Source organism: Dufourea novaeangliae, unplaced genomic scaffold, assembly GCF_001272555.1.
Source record: "Dufourea novaeangliae isolate 0120121106 unplaced genomic scaffold, ASM127255v1 scaffold177, whole genome shotgun sequence".
In the NCBI taxonomy this organism is placed as follows: domain Eukaryota; kingdom Metazoa; phylum Arthropoda; class Insecta; order Hymenoptera; family Halictidae; genus Dufourea; species Dufourea novaeangliae.
Window position 1 is genome coordinate 823,464 of NW_015374070.1, and position 17,857 is coordinate 841,320.

Genomic DNA, 17,857 nt, shown 5'->3' on the forward strand with positions numbered 1-17,857 from the left:
AGTGAGCTTTGTACAGTGCACTTGTCTTGTCTACTTACGCATTATTCATGTTTATAATGAAAAAAAACTAGATATCAGGGACTATTTATATCTAAAACCCTGTATAGTACACATATTCCATGTATTTTGTTCTTTTTCCAATAAAGGTAAAATCATTTAAAGCAATATCTTATATTTATAATTCTTGTATCCTTACTTTTCTTTAAAAATAAGCTTACAATTATAATTTGTATAAATCTCTTAGAAAAGATATGGTTCGTGTCAAAGAATTTTTTTATTTGAGTCAAATTATTTTATTTTTTTTTTTTGCAAAATTACACACCAATTTCCTTGATCATAATACATTTCTTTTATTGTAAACACAGGTACTTCTGAACACAACTGTGATAATTCGCCCTCTTTGAATACATGATAATATCTGAGGAAGTCTCCTCCTCCCTTTCTTTTCCAAGGAACGAGCATATCAGTAGACATGAATTTCGTACGATTTTCGTGCACTGGTAAGGTTACACCGTATTCTGTCAGTTTTTGTATACACGATGTTTGGTGATCGTTTTTGCTCATATTATATTTTAAATATGCAGTTTTAGTGGAATTCTTTTCTTGCTCTTTCGCCCATACATAAATTAAACATTTTCCATTAGGCCTAAGAAGTCGTGCCAATTCTGAAATTGCTTGCTTTCTTCTTTCATGAGTCGAAAGGTGATGTATTACTGCTATACTTATTGCTGCATCTATACTATTATCTTTGTATGGCAAGTATAGACAATCAGATAAGAAGACTTCAGATTTTTTACTATGACATATTTTTATTAAATTATGACTTCGATCACAGCCAACCTAAAGTATTAAATTTCTTTTACTATATCTTCTTATATGATATACACATATGTTACATTTTTGTAAGTAGAATTTATTAAAATTATCTGCTTCTATTACTCATTTGATCATTTTAATTAGTATCATACCAAAATATAACATTTTAGTGTTATTGAACTAAATTTTTTCTTTTTTACCTATAAGTTTCTACAGAAATTTTCACTCAGAAATTAGTTCATAGAAACGTACAATTGTATAAATATTCAGTTTACTTATTATGATATTGTTATTTATTTTCACAGTATAAAGTTATACAAAAATAGAGTTCCATAATAAATGTTCCCAGTCTTTTAAAGCAACCTAATTATAGTAGGATGTATATTAAAATTATTAAATAGAAACATAGAGGAAACATACCTTAAATATGAGTTTTTCTTCATAGAGATATTTACCATTCCCACAACCTACATCTAATAAAATATCACCTGGATTCAAGGATTGAAGAAATTTTGAAACATTTGGCCACTGCTTGTGTCTAGTTTCATCAAAGTGACTCGAAATATTTTCATAAACCTATAAATGTATTTATTTAGTTATTTTTTCTAAAGTTAGAAAAATCGCGAAAGGGGTTAAAATATATACTTCGTGTACATAAGAATTTTCAATTCCCATTGCTGTTTTATCATCGATGACAGTATTAACACAGGTTTTTTTTGTGTCGCAATATTCTGGAAAAATGCAACAGCAATCGCCCCTTCGCACTTTTCGAAATGTAAATGACACTCTTGTTCCTCGTGGTTGTGTTGTAATTCCATTTGTACTTTTTACTACATCATTATGTCTAGGGCAAATTCCATGTGACCATGCATATCGAGCTTCCGCTGTTATAATCAGCAACGAACGAGGAGGTAAAAGAACAGCAGCTTTTCTATCTTCCCGTTTAAAATCCATGATACATGCAGAACCCAATGATAAAGACAATATACTATCTTCAAACACACTATGTGTATCAATATGTGGAGGGATTCCTTAAATTATAAAGTATTATAACGATTTTATAAACGGAAGTACATTAAAAAGCAAATTTCATGTAGTGTACCTTGACCAGGTGAATAGTGATTTATTGTTAACTGATCATATTCGGATGGCACATTGTGATATTTTTTAAATAATGTTTGTAAAAACTGATATTCTTCAGGAATAGGTGTAATTGGTTTATCAGGGTCTACTCTGTTTGAATTGTACTGAAACTCATATCCGAAATGTTTGACTTTTCTATGTTTTAACTCAGATGAATCTGACTCTGGAACATGAAAAGTTGAACATAATTTATATAACATTATTAATCGTGTTTCAATAATATATGTTTCTCAAATATTATTAAAATATTCTTAGTACCTTCATTAATCCAATTAATCGAATTTAATAAATATTTTTCTTGTTCTTCAGTTATAATATTTTCTACTAATCGAAGTCCGTAGGGAAAACCACAAGATAATTCATCATCTAGATCAGGAACTACAACAGTTTATAGAATATGCTTTTCTTATTGTTTTTAGAAATATTAGGAAACATTTGTTTTAGTTAAATTCAAGATTTTTAATGATATACCTGACTCTGTAAATGTTGCATATAACAGTGCACCTAATTCATTAATTCTTATCTGACCATGAATTCTGTTGTATGCATATTCAGCATCTTCTATAGAATAAAATTTAATGAAGCAGTACGATTTATTTGGTGGCATTATTACATCATATTCTGATATAATTGGGTCAATAATATTTTGTAAAGTTTCTCGTTGAAATCCAGTTACTAAACCAGCATTACAGATCATTATGTACTAAAAGAAAGTATAAAATAGAATGTTTCAATATATTTCTTAGTATTAATAAAAAATATTATGAAGTATTTTATTCGTTTTAAAATCAATAGTAACCTTTGTTGGATTATCACAGCATTTAATATTCATGTCTCTGAGGAGCCTATGATAGGCTCGTTTCTGTTTACGATAACTTTTTTTACTCAATTTTTCTTCCATTACGTTCTAGGACATTAAACTATATTCAATTCTTTAATATTCTGTAATCATATAATTCACATATTTTTAGGGACATATATAATTGCATGTAATAGCAAAATTTTAAATATAGAGTACAAAGGATAACAAACACAATAAAGACATTTAGAGCAAAAAATATTTCTGATTTCATTATTGTCACATGTTATTAAATAATTATATTCTTTTTATGTACTTACTTTATATTATACATTTTATGACAGAAATTAAATAGATATGAACAGTATAATGCTAGACACTATTTTTTCAGTTAAAATTTAATACAAATTTGATAACAGCAAGAAATTTGTAAATACTAAATCAATATACAAATTTAGATACTAAAGTTACAGTTTTTACTGTAAACATGTTAGATGATGTTAGATAGATTAACATAATCTAAAAGATATGTTCTTTTAGGTTAGTACTTTCAGCTTCGGCAAGTATGTATTAAGTATATTCATCATGGTGGTGCTTACAGCATTACCAGAAACAGATTAACATATTCGATGTCCGATTGAAGTCCATGTGACGTGTGGGAGTAATGGAGGGGGACACGCTATACGATGGGCCATAGGCGATCGTTTATTGCAGGCCCTTGTATTCTACACTTTTATACATAAATAAGATAATTAATAAGCAAATGTAGTTGTTAATCATTTTGTATGTCACAATTAAACAAATTCAAATATTCATAATATTAATTACATTGTTTTCAATAAAGAAGAATAAATGAAACTACTGTTCAATTATACATCCATTATAAACAATGGTCCAGTAACTTTGATCACATTAATTATCTTCATTATGTCTACAGGTATAAACAAATTTTATTAACAAAACTTATCTGGTATCAGAGGGACTATAACATAGCAGAAATAATTTTGTTATAGGTCAAGAAAAAATGAACAGGTTGTTACATTTTGTATATAAAATATCTCACGAATTATTAATTTTTTTCACATATTACCTTAATATTTTATTACGTAGAATGTTTAGAAGAATCCACATACGTAAAAAAATATTTTTATTCCACAATATTTCAGTATCGTTAAAAAGGAAACATAATTAGTCTTGAAAACTTAGGATATCCTCAACCAACGAAAAGATTGTTACTGCAAATTAATAGCCCTTTCCATACTAAACAACTTCTGTGAATAAACTTTTCTGATATCTTCAAAAATAACGAAGATAATGAAGATGATCGTAAACTGCGTATATCCAGCCCACCCTATATATAGGTGCGTCGCACAACTGAACGGCCGAATGGAGGGGAGAGCGCGCGGATGATTGGAGCTTCCTTATTCAGTATTCCTGTAATTCTGGCCCTCTACAGCCCCGAAGGTTGCAATAAACGATCGCCTATGTAGCAACAACGATGGTGTAGTTCGTAACGCGTCTCATTAACGACAATTGACGACACGCTTTTGAATTTCAAAGTCCTGTACATAGTAAGTACATAGCCAGAAGGTTTCAAAATAAAGATTATGTGATGTCACATGCGTTATATAGAGCTATGTGTACTAGTACGTTGTAGTACGTGCTAGTACGTCTTGTGCAACTATGCGAGGATTGCTATAATGTGTTCCCCCTCTACTACTCCCTGACGTCACGTTGACTTCAAGCGGCCATGTTCGCCCTACTTCTGGCAACCTTTGTGCATAGACGCTTGTGGATGTTTATGGATTGTAAAGTGAAGTTATACAAATTCTTTTATAATTTAATTTCAATGTTCCAAAATGAATGAGAAATCAGGTAAGATAAATATTTAACACTTTTGCATCAATATAATTTAAAAAATGGTCATTTTTTGCAAAATGTAAGTATTTCTTTTATTATGGAGTCATTTCACGCCAAATTAATCACCCCTGTATTTTTTAAAGGAATTCGAAACCAGCAGAACGATGACTTAAACCCACCCTAATTTCATGTAGACTACATTATACGTCATTTCCATAATTACTTCTTCTTTTGAATTTATTTAGAATGCATTGTTATAATATTAGTAATTAATTAATAATGGATATTTTATATGTAGACTGTGATAGCGGCATGGCTGTTCCTGGTCCTAGTTCAGCTAATAAAAGCTTTGACATAGAGAATGACTCAAGTAAGAGATATCTTTAATACTCTTGAAGTATTACTTCGAATCACTTTAAGTTTCAAAAGCAATGATTTTCTAAATACATAAGTGTTTCTTAATTATCAAGTCATAAACTTTTCGAACATGCATTATTATAACATTTTCAATCAACTAATAATGAATATTTTTTTAATAGATAATGGTAGCAGTATGCTTTCTCCTTCTCCTCCAAAGAAAATTACTAAAAGGCAAAAATTCCGTGATGCTTGGCTGCAGGACCCTAATTTTACATCATGGCTGCAGAAATGTGAGAATCCATTTAGAGCTAAGTGTACAGTTTGCAACAGTATTTTCACAGCTGGGAAAAGTGACCTGCTGAAGCATATGAAAACAGTGATTCATAGAATAAACATACAAAACAGAATAGTAGATGAAAAGTTTCGAAAACAATACGAAGAAAGGTGAATTGCGATTTTGTATAAGAAATGACATGTTGAAATTATTCAATTGGGATTGCTTGATTTGGTAATAGTTTACAATTCGGTCCGTACCTCCGATTTTCTTCATACTTTAGTATGTTGAAAGGGGCTAATTAAAAAGGCAAAATATCATTTTAAAAAATGTCACAAACAACTATAAGTACCTTTAGTTTTAAGTTAAATTCGTAACCCAAAACCAAGCGAACCCTAACCCGAACATAACCTAAACCTAACTGGCTATCAATATAAGTTTCACTTTTTTTTAATTGTAAAGCAATTCTTTTGTTATTTGAGTATTTTATTAATAAATAAAAAAATTAATCTTTTTTATTGTTTACTGTTTACCTTTTTTTTAATTTCAATGTTTAAAATGACATTTTACTTTCTCAGATAGCCCCTTTTAAAATATTAAAGTATGAAGAAAATCGGAGGTACCGTCCGAATTGTCAACTATTACCCCTGATTCAACAATAGTACAAATATGTTTTAAACGAACGAAAATCGGTGCTATAATTAAAAATGTTGTAACGAAATATATCGTTTTTGAAACTTCGAAATTATTACAGAACAAACTATTTTCTGTTTTGATCGATGAAAGCACAGATATTTCAGAAACCAAAAATTTGTGTATTTAGCTTGATATGTACATAATGGAAAGATACAGATGTGTTAACTAGACTACATACATATTAGGGATAGTACTTCAGAAAACTTGTACAAATGTTTTGTACATTCATTACAAAAGCATAATTTATTTAGGAAGAATGTAGTTAGCATTGGCATGGATAATGCAAATGTGATGCTGAGAAGATAGAACTCATAAGTTCTTCATTTATTGATGGATAATGAGGAAGTTGCTGTCTTCCCATGCATTTAATTGCATGTCGTGTATGGGAATGTCTGCGAAGTCCTGATAAAGATTTGCTACATTTGATATACACATACTTTTCTAGAAGTCCGAAAAAGCGATGTGTTTTAAAAAATACCCAAAAGTTGATGAAAGCTGTATGGAAAAAAAAATATTCAGCCATCTGCAACCTGATTCTAAATCAATGGACAGTTTTGTTCAGCATATTTGCAGAGGTTGGCATAGAACAAAAGTCTGCCATGGCAAACAGAATGTTCAACACTTTCAACTGTCCATATACAAATGTGTATTTACAATTCTTAAATTATGTACTACGTATATTCACACAATTCAGTACTATTTTCCAAACATCCACAATTTTAATTAATTGCCTTTTACCAGAGTGTGGTAGATTTGTCAGATTTCTGGATAGCAATTTTATAAAATCGAATTATTTGGAAACAACAAATGTACAGGACATTGACATTTATGATGAAAACAACCTTCTTTCTTTAGAAAGTGTTTTCATTGGTGGGGAAACAGTGATAACAATCAATCAAATAAGAAATATGAATACATCTTGCAATGATGATAAAATCATTGAATTTTAAGCCAATATTAGAAAGTTTTATCAATCTTCTTATAAATATGCCATAAAAAGATTACCATTTAATGAAGAGTTCTTATGTGCCTTAGAATTATAAGATCCAGCTATCATTTTGAACTCAACCAAACACAGAAACTATTTAAATCACATAATAAATAAATTCGAATCTAAATTTCTGGCTACATATGTGGCAAATGAATGGTATTTGTTATTGTTTTACTTTACATGCAAAGAGAAACAGAAACTCTTAGAATTGGACATTCTACAATTTTTAGATGCATTTAGTATTATCACTGATTTTAATGGAAACCACATTTTTCAAAATATTGCTAATTATGCTTATCGTTACCATACTCCAATGCTGACGTGGAAAAGTTTTTCTCGTTCATTAGTGAAATCAAAATGAAGAGTAGAAACAGAGTGAAACCTGCTATGATAACCATATTAACAAAAATCAGATTAGATTAAAAAAATAAGAATTACACTAATTATGAAATCACAGGTGAAATGTTACAATTATTCAATGCAAGCATGTACAGTAAAGAACCTGTACCAAAAGATCTGGCTGGAATATTATTACCAGACGAGACTGATGAAAAAGACAGTGAACAAGACAACTAATTTTACACGACGTAATTGTACGACGTAAATTTGTACACATGTATATATTTATTGTTTATGTTAATATGTATATATGCATTGTATAGTATTAAGTTTTGTACATATTTTTACACAATATTTTGGTAATGAATAAATACATGTATGAAAAAAGTGATAAATATAGGGGACTTCATTTTATTACATTATATGTATATGTATTATATTAGGATATATTACTTCAATCTACTAAAATAATTATGTAAGTAATAATTTCGGTAAACATTCAAAATAGATGAGGTAGCTCCGATAACCTTGATCTTTACGTATGTTGTCAAGGTCACCCTCCTCAGTGACTTTCAGAAGGTTTTTGCCGCCGCTCGATTTTTATGAAAAAGTTCTAAACAAAAAAATCTGAAAAATATAGCAGTTATTTTGACTATTGAAGGGCTACAATGAACTTGACTTTAACATATGTGTTCAAGGTCACCCTCTTGAGGTACGATAAGATTAATTTAAAGTCATAAATTATGAGTACGCAAGAACAGGAGTTACCTTGTGCTGGTTTTATGGTTATCCATCTGCGAACTCAAAAGAAATAGAATAAACGACGTTGGTGACAGAGAAAATTGTTTCAAAATCGCCAAAAGTATAGTGTCATGGAATTTTTAGCACATTTACGGATTGCGGATTAAATTGGCTTCAGAAACTTCTGTCGAATTGTCAGCTAGTGAATTTGAAATGATATCGTCATTCATTGGACCAACAATAGTTAAGTACTATTTTACAGCTATTTGAAATATAATGTCAACCTTTTTTCTATAAACGATAACTGTTGAACTAACAAACCAATTCAAATGAGATTTGTGAAATTATTGAAATTATTGATTCTGAAAAAGTATTTGTTAACCATTTAGTTTGCGATTGGTTTAAAGGAATGCAATTTTACACTAGTGGTACATTATTGAAAAATTTGGAAAGTTTGAGTTGAACCGTCAAAATTCACGGTCTACTATTCAATATAATACATATTTTCATTTTACTTGACATACCCATCGTCATTCAATTTTCTTACATCCCGAAGTGGTAAAGATAAGAAAAGGTAAAAATAGGATGGTGTACAGTTTCGGATATTTCCAAACGGTCGTCAAGAATTCACCTCACGCGTTAGCCTGTGTACGTGCGAATTTAAAGAGGAAATTTATTGGAGAAAGTTTCGTGAAATGCGCGCTGCCTGCAGACAATCATTCCTTCTTTTTTTTTATTTTCTTTTTCACTGCAGATACGCGACGCCGAATATTTATAACTGGCAATCAATCAAACCGTATCGAGCGTTTCGTTGCTCGCAATCCTTCGCCGGCGCTTGGCAAGGTGATTGTCCAACACGTGAAAGGCACATTTTATCGGTTTCACTCTTGTCGCTCTCTTGTCTCTCTTCCCTGTTTCATGCCATTTATTTTCCTTCCACCAGACGAATTCCGCAGCCGCGAGCATAAGTGGCGATACGTAATGCGTTCGCATTGAATTTAATGATAGCACGTCGAGGTGAGCGCTCGCTTGATCACCGGTCGCACTTACACGGTTCTGCATCACATAAATTACCGAGGACATCCGTGCCATTTACAAAGCTGAGCCTTGATGAGTCAAATCGCCTGATTACCATATGTTTACCGTGCGCGGCCGGCTCCATGGGGCAGGCCCCGCAATAATGCGGGATAAATTATAGGCCCGTAATTCATTCTGTCTCCGTTGGGAAAAGGAAACGCTTATGAAGTTTTCACCCTGGCATCGGAGGTTCGTCGCACGCCTTCTGACTTATTTTAATGAACCTATGTGTTAATTTCTACACTCGCACCGTTACACAAGGCGATTATGTATTCACGTGATCTTCACGATATTATCGAAACACGCTTTCTGAGCCGCGACGCGATACGATGGTCTATAGGCGGGATTTCCTATGAGCGTCGGACGCGCGGGTCTCTGCGTTCAAACGAGCTGCGACCTACGACCTCTGTCTGTCCCTCATTCTATTCCGTTATTTTGGACGTGAAACATCTGACGAACGTCTAAGTCGGTGGTCCTAAGGTGGTTCGTGCCAAATTCGAAAGATTAGATAATTAAATAAAATTCATACAGATTGTTTTTTTTTTTCATATATTTCTTTTGACTAGGTCGCCGATGAAATAAATAAGAAAAAGCCTGTCAAAAATTCAGTTTTTAACACAGCTCTAGAAGTATAATCATTTCTTTTTACAGAAACTGGAACTGTTAACCAAAAGCTAGGTACTGAAACTATAAATACTGAGCTTTCTGATAATGAATCAAATCATGTACCATGTCGAACACTCCAGGAAGATCTTTGACAATAAAGTCCAGGATGTGTCGGTAGTTGGATGGTTATTGTAACTATGTTGAGGACTTGGCAACGTTGCTAAAGTAGGGTCATTCCCGCGAAATTCAAATAAATATAAAAAATATTTAACTTATTTTGTATTTTAGTGAATTCTAATTTTCTAAGTTATAATGTACGAGAATATAATTAACTTTACATATAAGAATATTGAATAGTGAGCTCGAGCTCCAGCCACCGTCACCATGTATACAATGTAATGATTAGCTGGTTTTACATTACATTTGGATTTTCGTGGTTCTTATTACACTAACTAGAATAAAAATCTCGTGAATTATAAAACAAATTATATTTATTAGTCAATACTTCTGCGGTGGCTTGGCTCGGTCGTTTGCATGTAAACAAACATCGGTCGCTATGCGATTTACACGACAGCTCCGTCACTGCGCGCGTGTCGCTCTCGCGAACGCGTGACCCAGGGACCGTGCTCGGAGGGTTAAAAGAAAGTGAGATCGTAAACTATTACATCTTATTACCGCCGCGGTTGCTTCCACGATATCGCGTAACGATATTCGCGTGTCATAAAATCAAATAGTGCGTAACGAAATGTTGCATCTCCGCGAGGGCCCAACGGAACGAAATGTGAGAGGCAACAAGGCGACAATACTGTATCGCGAGTAATATACACGGATATCGCGTTGCTGCCCGACATAAAGAAACGTTAGAACTTGTAAATTTCGCGCCAGTTGTTTACTATATTTATGAGGAAGTAGTGGAAAGCAGTTTTCATCATTTATTAGCACGAACATATCCCCGGACCGTTCGACTCGTTCGTTTCGATTGGAAACGTCGAGCGGCTCGGCTCGATATAAATTACGATCGCTATCTCTCTCGCCTAGTCACCATCCATACTACTCAGATGCTTGCTCGAAATCCTGCTAATCCCGAGAGCGACTATCGATAACCTGGTTATATTTTGCGTGTCGGCTTTGTAGTTTCCTTTCAGATCTCATTCATCGGTCATTGCGAAACAATGGCCGTGGATAAATCATACTGGAAATCAAATGAATTCTCACAGGCTATAGAGATTTTGTACGACGGCTCACGGTGGTTCGATATCACGAAAATGTGGCGGAAACTCAAAAAATTGAAACTCGAAGAGTGTTCTTTCGTTACAAGTCAACAGCTGAATATATACCTCGATATGTTTACGCGTAATTATCTTATTTTTAGCTTTTGGCAACGTGTAATTTAACATCGAATTTAGTTGTGTTTTTTAAAGTCAATTTTAAACTAATGTACTTGTGTTACTCGTAGGGATTCGGAAATGATATTAACCAGACTAGTAAGTACTTTAGAGGATAAGTAACAAAATAGATACAAAATAAGTTTTTCATATTGGGGCTGTAGGTAACATTCAAATAAGATACAAGTTGTACATGACTTTAGACTTTTAATTTACTTACCACCCCTTTCCCAGTGGAAATTGTTTTTTAATTATGTTAAGCAGACATCTGGCTTCAATAAAAGAGAACTCAAAGTTGTCACTTTTTGCGACTTCGGGAGATATCATATCTTTTTTTGTAGATTGCGTCACGGTGGGTAAAAGTATAAATGATGGGCTCGGTTATTTTTTAAACATTATAGTTAGTAGGTAATTCATTAGTAACTATTATTGTAATTCAGAAATTTAGCTTCTTTTCGATTTTAATAACACTCCATTTGTTTGAGATATTTTAATATTATTGCTTAAAAGTTATAAATGTTTTTCGTAAAACACCGACAAATGCTAACCACAAAGTTGTTTGAATTTATATATTGTCTTATTTATTGCTATGTTATTCAACTTCGTAGAAATAAGTATTTTTGTGGAATATATAATAATGCATTTTATAAAAATTTTGATTCAATCTCTAAAGTAAGTGCAATATGTACACAAAGTGAAAGTAAAATATTTTACAAGTAATCCTATTTTTATAAAAATATAAAGACACAAAAAAAAAGCTGCATTGTTACATCATTATCAGCTGTATATATAGGTAATGAATTACATTAATTGTAGGTACTTCCAATGATTCTGTAAAATATTTATAGCACATAGGTACAAAACAACGTACATTCTGTGCATTTTAGGTCTATATCTCTTACTTCTTCTCTCACATATTTAAATTAGATTGTACATACCTTACAACAATAAAAAAATTGGTTGAAATTACGATTTAAGCGCATGATACGTATAGTTTATAATATTTTCAGGGAATAATTTATACTATTTAGAAATAATCAACACAATTTGTATTTGATACTTATATGCACATACCGAGAGCTCTATAATTCTCAAACCTTAATTATTTTACTGAAAGTGGCGCATTGAGTTGAGCAATAATTATTATTTAAATGAAAATTGTATTATTATGGAAGTGATTAAAACGCGTTAGAAATTTCTTTTGTACAACTTTCCTGTAATGGTAATATGCTTACTGTAAGAATAATCATCACACAGACCAAATAGGAAAGTTCAATATACATATGTGATTCAACTGCAAAGAATACTTAAAGAAAATGGCAGTCAGCTGGTATGTTTATGTAAAGAGTGCAGAACGCGCGTTCATCTATTTTCGCAAACTGTTAATTTTGTGATATCGATTCTACGTAATGTAATCTGTTTGGAAAGGATTTAGGGCAGCACCGTTTATTAGCTCTTCCTTATCTATTGCTGTTCATTCATTTAGATTGGAAATGCTGAATACGCGGGCCGAGTATAAATTACGATCGCTATCAGCTGCCTTGTCACTATACATACTACTCGGAGACCCACTCCGAGCTGTGCTACCCCAGCAGCAAACTTTATCACGTGAGAATTTGTTATACGCCGGCAGATTTACATACCGAGGCCCCCATCTTTCTAATTCCAGACCTGTTAGTTCACTACCGATCATTTTTACACTAATTTAATTCCAACTATCTGCGCCTGTTCTGTTTAGTTTTTCCTTCTTTTCGCCAACATGACGTTATTAATGGCGCTCGTGCGTTGATTTGCATTAATGAAACAATGAAATTATGTCTATACCCAATGATCAATATTTTAATACTACATGCAAAAATAAGTCGAAAATATAGAGGAACATTTTTTTGTATGATGCTTCGTTTTCGAGATAATCGCTTTTGAAAATCTGCCGATTATACGTGTAATTGAAAAGGATTTTGCTACCGCGTCTGCTCATTGTATCCCGTTTGTATTGAATATGATAAAATTGAAATTATTGAATATCTTTATTTACCCTTTTTTTATCTTATTAAATTAATCTTGCATCTTTCATTAATTGGGCATTTCCTTTATAAATTCGAATTTAAAGCAAATGCTAGAAAGTGGTAAAATTTATGATTCTTTCGACATTTATAGACATCTTATTATAGATCTATAAAGTAGCGTCTGAATCTTTACATTTTATGCATTTGTTTAGAAGTTACGATTCTTTCAAGTCAACAACTCCCAATTTGTCGTTCCATGCACCTTTCTATTTATCTGTCTTTGTTACCATTTTCACATCATATTGGCGGTAATTAATTATGCATTCACAATTCCTTGGAATGTATTGTAAAATTATACATATCACATTAATATTTTAGGTGTCGGAAGAACCATAAATTTGGTCACTATTTACCATCTCCTTTTTTACCGCATTCCAAAATGATTGTGTAAATCAGTAATTGTACTGCACAAAAGTGGTTCAAAAAATTCAAAATGGTGGGTGGGAGACTTGAAGATGAATCGCGTGAAGAATATCCCAGTATAATTAATAGTGATAATTTACGAAATGTTGCTGACAAAAATTCAAAAGCAACGTGTGAAATGCTTGCTACAAGGTTTCATGTTAGCAAAGGAATAATCCACACCCATTTCCATGAAATAAGAAAAGTATATAGATTTGGAAAGTGGGTTACCAAATGAATTAACAGATTAGCGACCAGTAAAGTTTCGTTCAAATTTGCTACACTCATTTTGTCCATCGAACTCTAACATCAAATTAAACATTTGCTCTAGTAGTATCTCGTTAACAAAGCTTCGGATAACATTTTTGCTAAGAAAAAGCTTGTTCCAAATCACCTTACGAGTGACCAATTTCAGGGACCTTTACTTTTGTTACACCCTGTATTATACAACTCTTTGTGTCCATCATAAACTTACAGACTGAAAAAGTTTCCTGTTCACTGTAAATCTATTATTGTCAAAGTTTTAATCTCAAATAACTTTTACTTAAGTCATCCTTCGTGTGGTCGAGTCATTTAAATAATCTATCAAACCAACACAAATCATAAGAGTATTATTTCACGTCATTGGTAAAATTTAGACGGACAGAAATACACGGAAGATTTATTTCGTCGTTTACACCAGCAGGGGAACGACTGTTCCATTGAGCCCGAGCGAAACATCTTTGTGTCGACTTTTAGCGCCGTCTTTTTCCCTCCGTAATTAATGCGAAACATTAATAACAATAATGTTCGGCAACGACAGGAACTATCCGGGCAGATTCAATTTTTTGCATCGCGCCGCTCCGTCCTCCCGGCATCGTCGGCCTGAATAATTTATAAAATCGGCGCTGGCATCCACGGCCCGGTTCGGAAGTTGAAACGACGCCGCTTCGGGCCTCCGAGGGCTACGGCCTTTATAATTAGGCAACGAAACGAATTGTGCCTGACGTCCATATCGACTACCTAACTCAAACCTGACTAACGAGCTTTCGTTTCCTTTCTGCACACGTAGATGCGCGTATACCGTTGACTGCTAATAAATCTTTCGGCTTGTATCTTCGTCATTATCGGCGAACGTTTAACTTGAATGGGATCACGTGGTCGCTGCATCCGTATTGTCACGCCCTCTCCCCCCCCCCCTCATTACGCGATTTTTGTTGTTGTAACACTTTTATTTAACGTGGATCAATAATAGCCTCCGAGGAATAAAATGGCATATCAAAAAATCAAATGCGAACTGTACTCATGTTACTGTATGTACCGTTGAAAAAATCTATTCGTATTTTCTTGCTTTCAGTTTATAATAAATGTTACCACTTTCCGTTCTTGCCACTTTCGCGCTTACGTAATTTCGCTGTACTAATCCTAATAGTTATTACATATCTTAACAGGTATTACCTTTTATCTATGTCTTATGTAACACAAACATTTTGCTTTCTAGTCTTATTGTCGGTTGGTTTTGCGGTAAGAAATTGCAAGATAGAATAATTAATTGGTGTTCGTGAGTCTTATGTGTGTATTGAGAGTTGTAACAAGAAGTTTTGTTGAAAGTTACGAAAATGAGCTGATGAGATTTCTTAACGATTTACGGCAATATCTGCAATGTTGTCGATTTAAAAAGCAACCCTTGTCGTTATATTATTAAGCGATTGCGGATTGTGCGAAACAACGCTGGTCATATCTATTCGGCTGAATGTCAGTAAAATAGTTCCTAGCAAATTTATATTCTCTAATTATCAATAATTAGATGTACCAGTGAGTAATCCATTATGTTTGACAAATTCAGTATTCACTTTCTAAGGAAATCGGAAATCTATATTATCACATCAGTATTTATGATCATTTTTCTCACAACTTACGATATTTTTGACTAATTATAAAAATCGAGAAAGGACTTTACAATTTCAAGTATTCTGTGAACTTCTTAAGAAAATAGTGAATTAGATATTTATTGGTTCATGACATACACTGCCCAGAACAATTAAAGTATTACAATATATTTTAGCCGCTGTGCCTGCCAATAGAACATATAATTTCTGCAACGTTTTGTATAAAAACAAACCTCTGTCTTAGTATTGTACGGAAAAGATAAATAATGTATTCAATTTGTTTCTGTTTAAAATTAATGATTTTAGTTAACGAATTTTCCATAACTTAAGGTTAGTAAAACGGTTCTCTTTATATTCTAAAAAATTCAGTGTGTACAAAAAGTTTTTGCACACTCAAATCGCTTATTAAACAGAACGAAAAGTATGTAATGATAAAAGGTATATTGTTTGAAAGTTATCTATATTGGAGACAAGTAAAGTAATAATGGAATAATAATAACTTACGAGTTTATCAAATTATTTTAAAAAAGTAGATATTACCATACACCCAGATATCGCAGAACGCCTAATGATGCCTTGAAGACGGCTTAAAGCCGCCGTAGATCTAAAATAGCCGTAAAATGGGCGTCTTCAAGGCGTCATGAGTGCTATCTGTACACTGAGCAATACAGTAAAGAGAGTTAAAAAATCCAGTATGTTTTGAAGATATTATAAAACTTATATCTGTTGAAAATTAGAGTCCTTTAAGGGGACTTATTTTCGTCTGAATATCCCATATTTTGAGTAATTACGATGACGGTACTAAATGAACGATATTTCCTCGAATTAAACATTTAGTCGATAACAGAGACTGAGTAATTTCCGATACATGCGTATTCACCGCAGCCCACGAAATTTCTAGTCGAGGGACGAGAAAACCGTGTGATTATTATTTGGAAAAGATATATAAAGCGGTGGCAAGCGGCAATGCGGGAGAGTTGTTACTGACAGCAAACATGGCCGCCACCGCGGGGGCCTCGGGGCTAGCTTAACAACTTCTCTCTTACCGGCGATGCAGCACCTTTTTGTGAATCGCTCGAGCATTATTAATCGCTTGATGTGGATTTCAAACTTATTACGCCGGCTGACATGACAGACACAGCCTGGGGCTCCTTATCTCTCTGTTCTTCATCCGCGAGCACGCCGCGAACCTGCCTTCCCTTGCTTCTACTATTTCATTTGATGTCCGAGCCAGGTGCTTGTCTAATTGTATGCCCGCTCGTTTGCTTATTCCGCTTCGAATCCACCGGTTGTATTTCGTTCAGGGGGGCTGCGTCGGTCATATCGTAACTATTTTTTTCGTGAAAATTACCGCCTTGACCGCAGGAAACAACGTACGGTCGTTTGCAGGAGGCCGATCAAAGGTGTAAAAGAACACCTGCGGAGGCGCGAGTAAAACACGTTTCCGTACCGTGGTCACTATCGTGGTAATTAATCGCAATTGATACTCCCGTATGAGTGTTGACTATACGTTGCGAACGTTAAATTAATGTTCGCACATTGTGTACATCCTTTCGCAAAATGTGTACGCGTAACTGCGCTCGCTGAACATCTAGGTCGTTGTTTCCTGATTCAGTCATGTGACCAGAATCAGTTGATTAATTTCGCAGCTGAAGTGTGAGGTGATTAATAGTTATGTGTACAGGGATACATAATGTGCGTAATTATTATAATTTTTTTTACATAAGTTGTAAACAATCTCGAGAGGTTGAACTTATCGACAATGTTCTAGAAGGTTTGGTTACTCTCTGCTAGATAGCGCCGTACGTAAGTGGAGGATAGCGTGAGAGGAACAAATTGTTCTGTAATATCACAGACGAGATATAAGAATGGACCTAACATCTTATGGGACTTGGTGTCCCTTAAAAATCACGCTGATTCGAGCGCACTTTACATAAAAGTTTCCGACTTCACGAACTACGTTAGACACCATGATGACGTACACCAACATACATTATTGTCCCAGTTTCGCTAGTCAACTGCCTGAACGGCAGTTTGACACATATGTATACAATGTAGGCCCGGTATAAATGTATATATGCTATTATATTAATCTAACTATTACGAATACGAAAAAATGTTTTATATAAAAGTTGTTTTATTTAATGGAGCAAACTTAATAGAGTGTTTGAATTTTTTTTATTGTTATTTACAGAGATTTTAATTTACAGAAAATTACATTGCATGTAAGGTCTATTCTTATATCTCGTTTGTGATAGAAGCTCGTTTATTGTAGCGTTCGTGATTATAGAGGGCTAAATTTCCTGGTATACTATATTAAGCGAGCTCTAAGTACGTAGACTACGTATTCGACGTAGCTATACAGGGTAGGCTGGATATACACACTGTTCAATTGTTCGTTATTAGTTATCTAAACAGACAAACTTATACCAAT

At 33.4% G+C, this 17,857-nt stretch overlaps 2 protein-coding genes across 2 annotated transcripts; one reads left to right on the forward strand and one right to left on the reverse strand.

Annotated features, from left to right (window-relative positions):
- Nucleotides 1-306: 306 nt before the first annotated feature.
- LOC107190376 (alkylated DNA repair protein alkB homolog 8) lies at nt 307-2,877 on the reverse strand (the record flags this gene model as incomplete). The annotated part of the gene is made up of 7 exons (XM_015579174.1): nt 2,759-2,877; nt 2,431-2,662; nt 2,218-2,337; nt 1,919-2,122; nt 1,462-1,847; nt 1,237-1,392; nt 307-840 (listed from the first exon to the last, which is right to left on the reverse strand). Coding segments are annotated over exons 1-7 (1,734 nt in total), but the record flags the coding sequence as incomplete, so codon positions are not given.
- Nucleotides 2,878-4,548: 1,671 nt separating this feature from the next.
- Nucleotides 4,549-5,735, forward strand: LOC107190385. The gene is made up of 3 exons (XM_015579180.1): nt 4,549-4,633; nt 4,917-4,988; nt 5,158-5,735. Exons 1-3 carry the CDS (start codon nt 4,618-4,620, stop codon nt 5,424-5,426), a joined length of 357 nt encoding a protein of 118 aa, XP_015434666.1. The 5' UTR covers nt 4,549-4,617; the 3' UTR covers nt 5,427-5,735.
- The last annotated feature ends 12,122 nt before the right edge of the window (nt 5,736-17,857 follow it).

Bases quoted from the DNA above. Each gene is read 5' to 3' on its own strand.
- LOC107190385 (XM_015579180.1), top strand. The intron at 4,989-5,157 runs GTAAGAGATATC...TTTTTTTAATAG, and splicing joins TGACATAGAGAATGACTCAA to ATAATGGTAGCAGTATGCTT.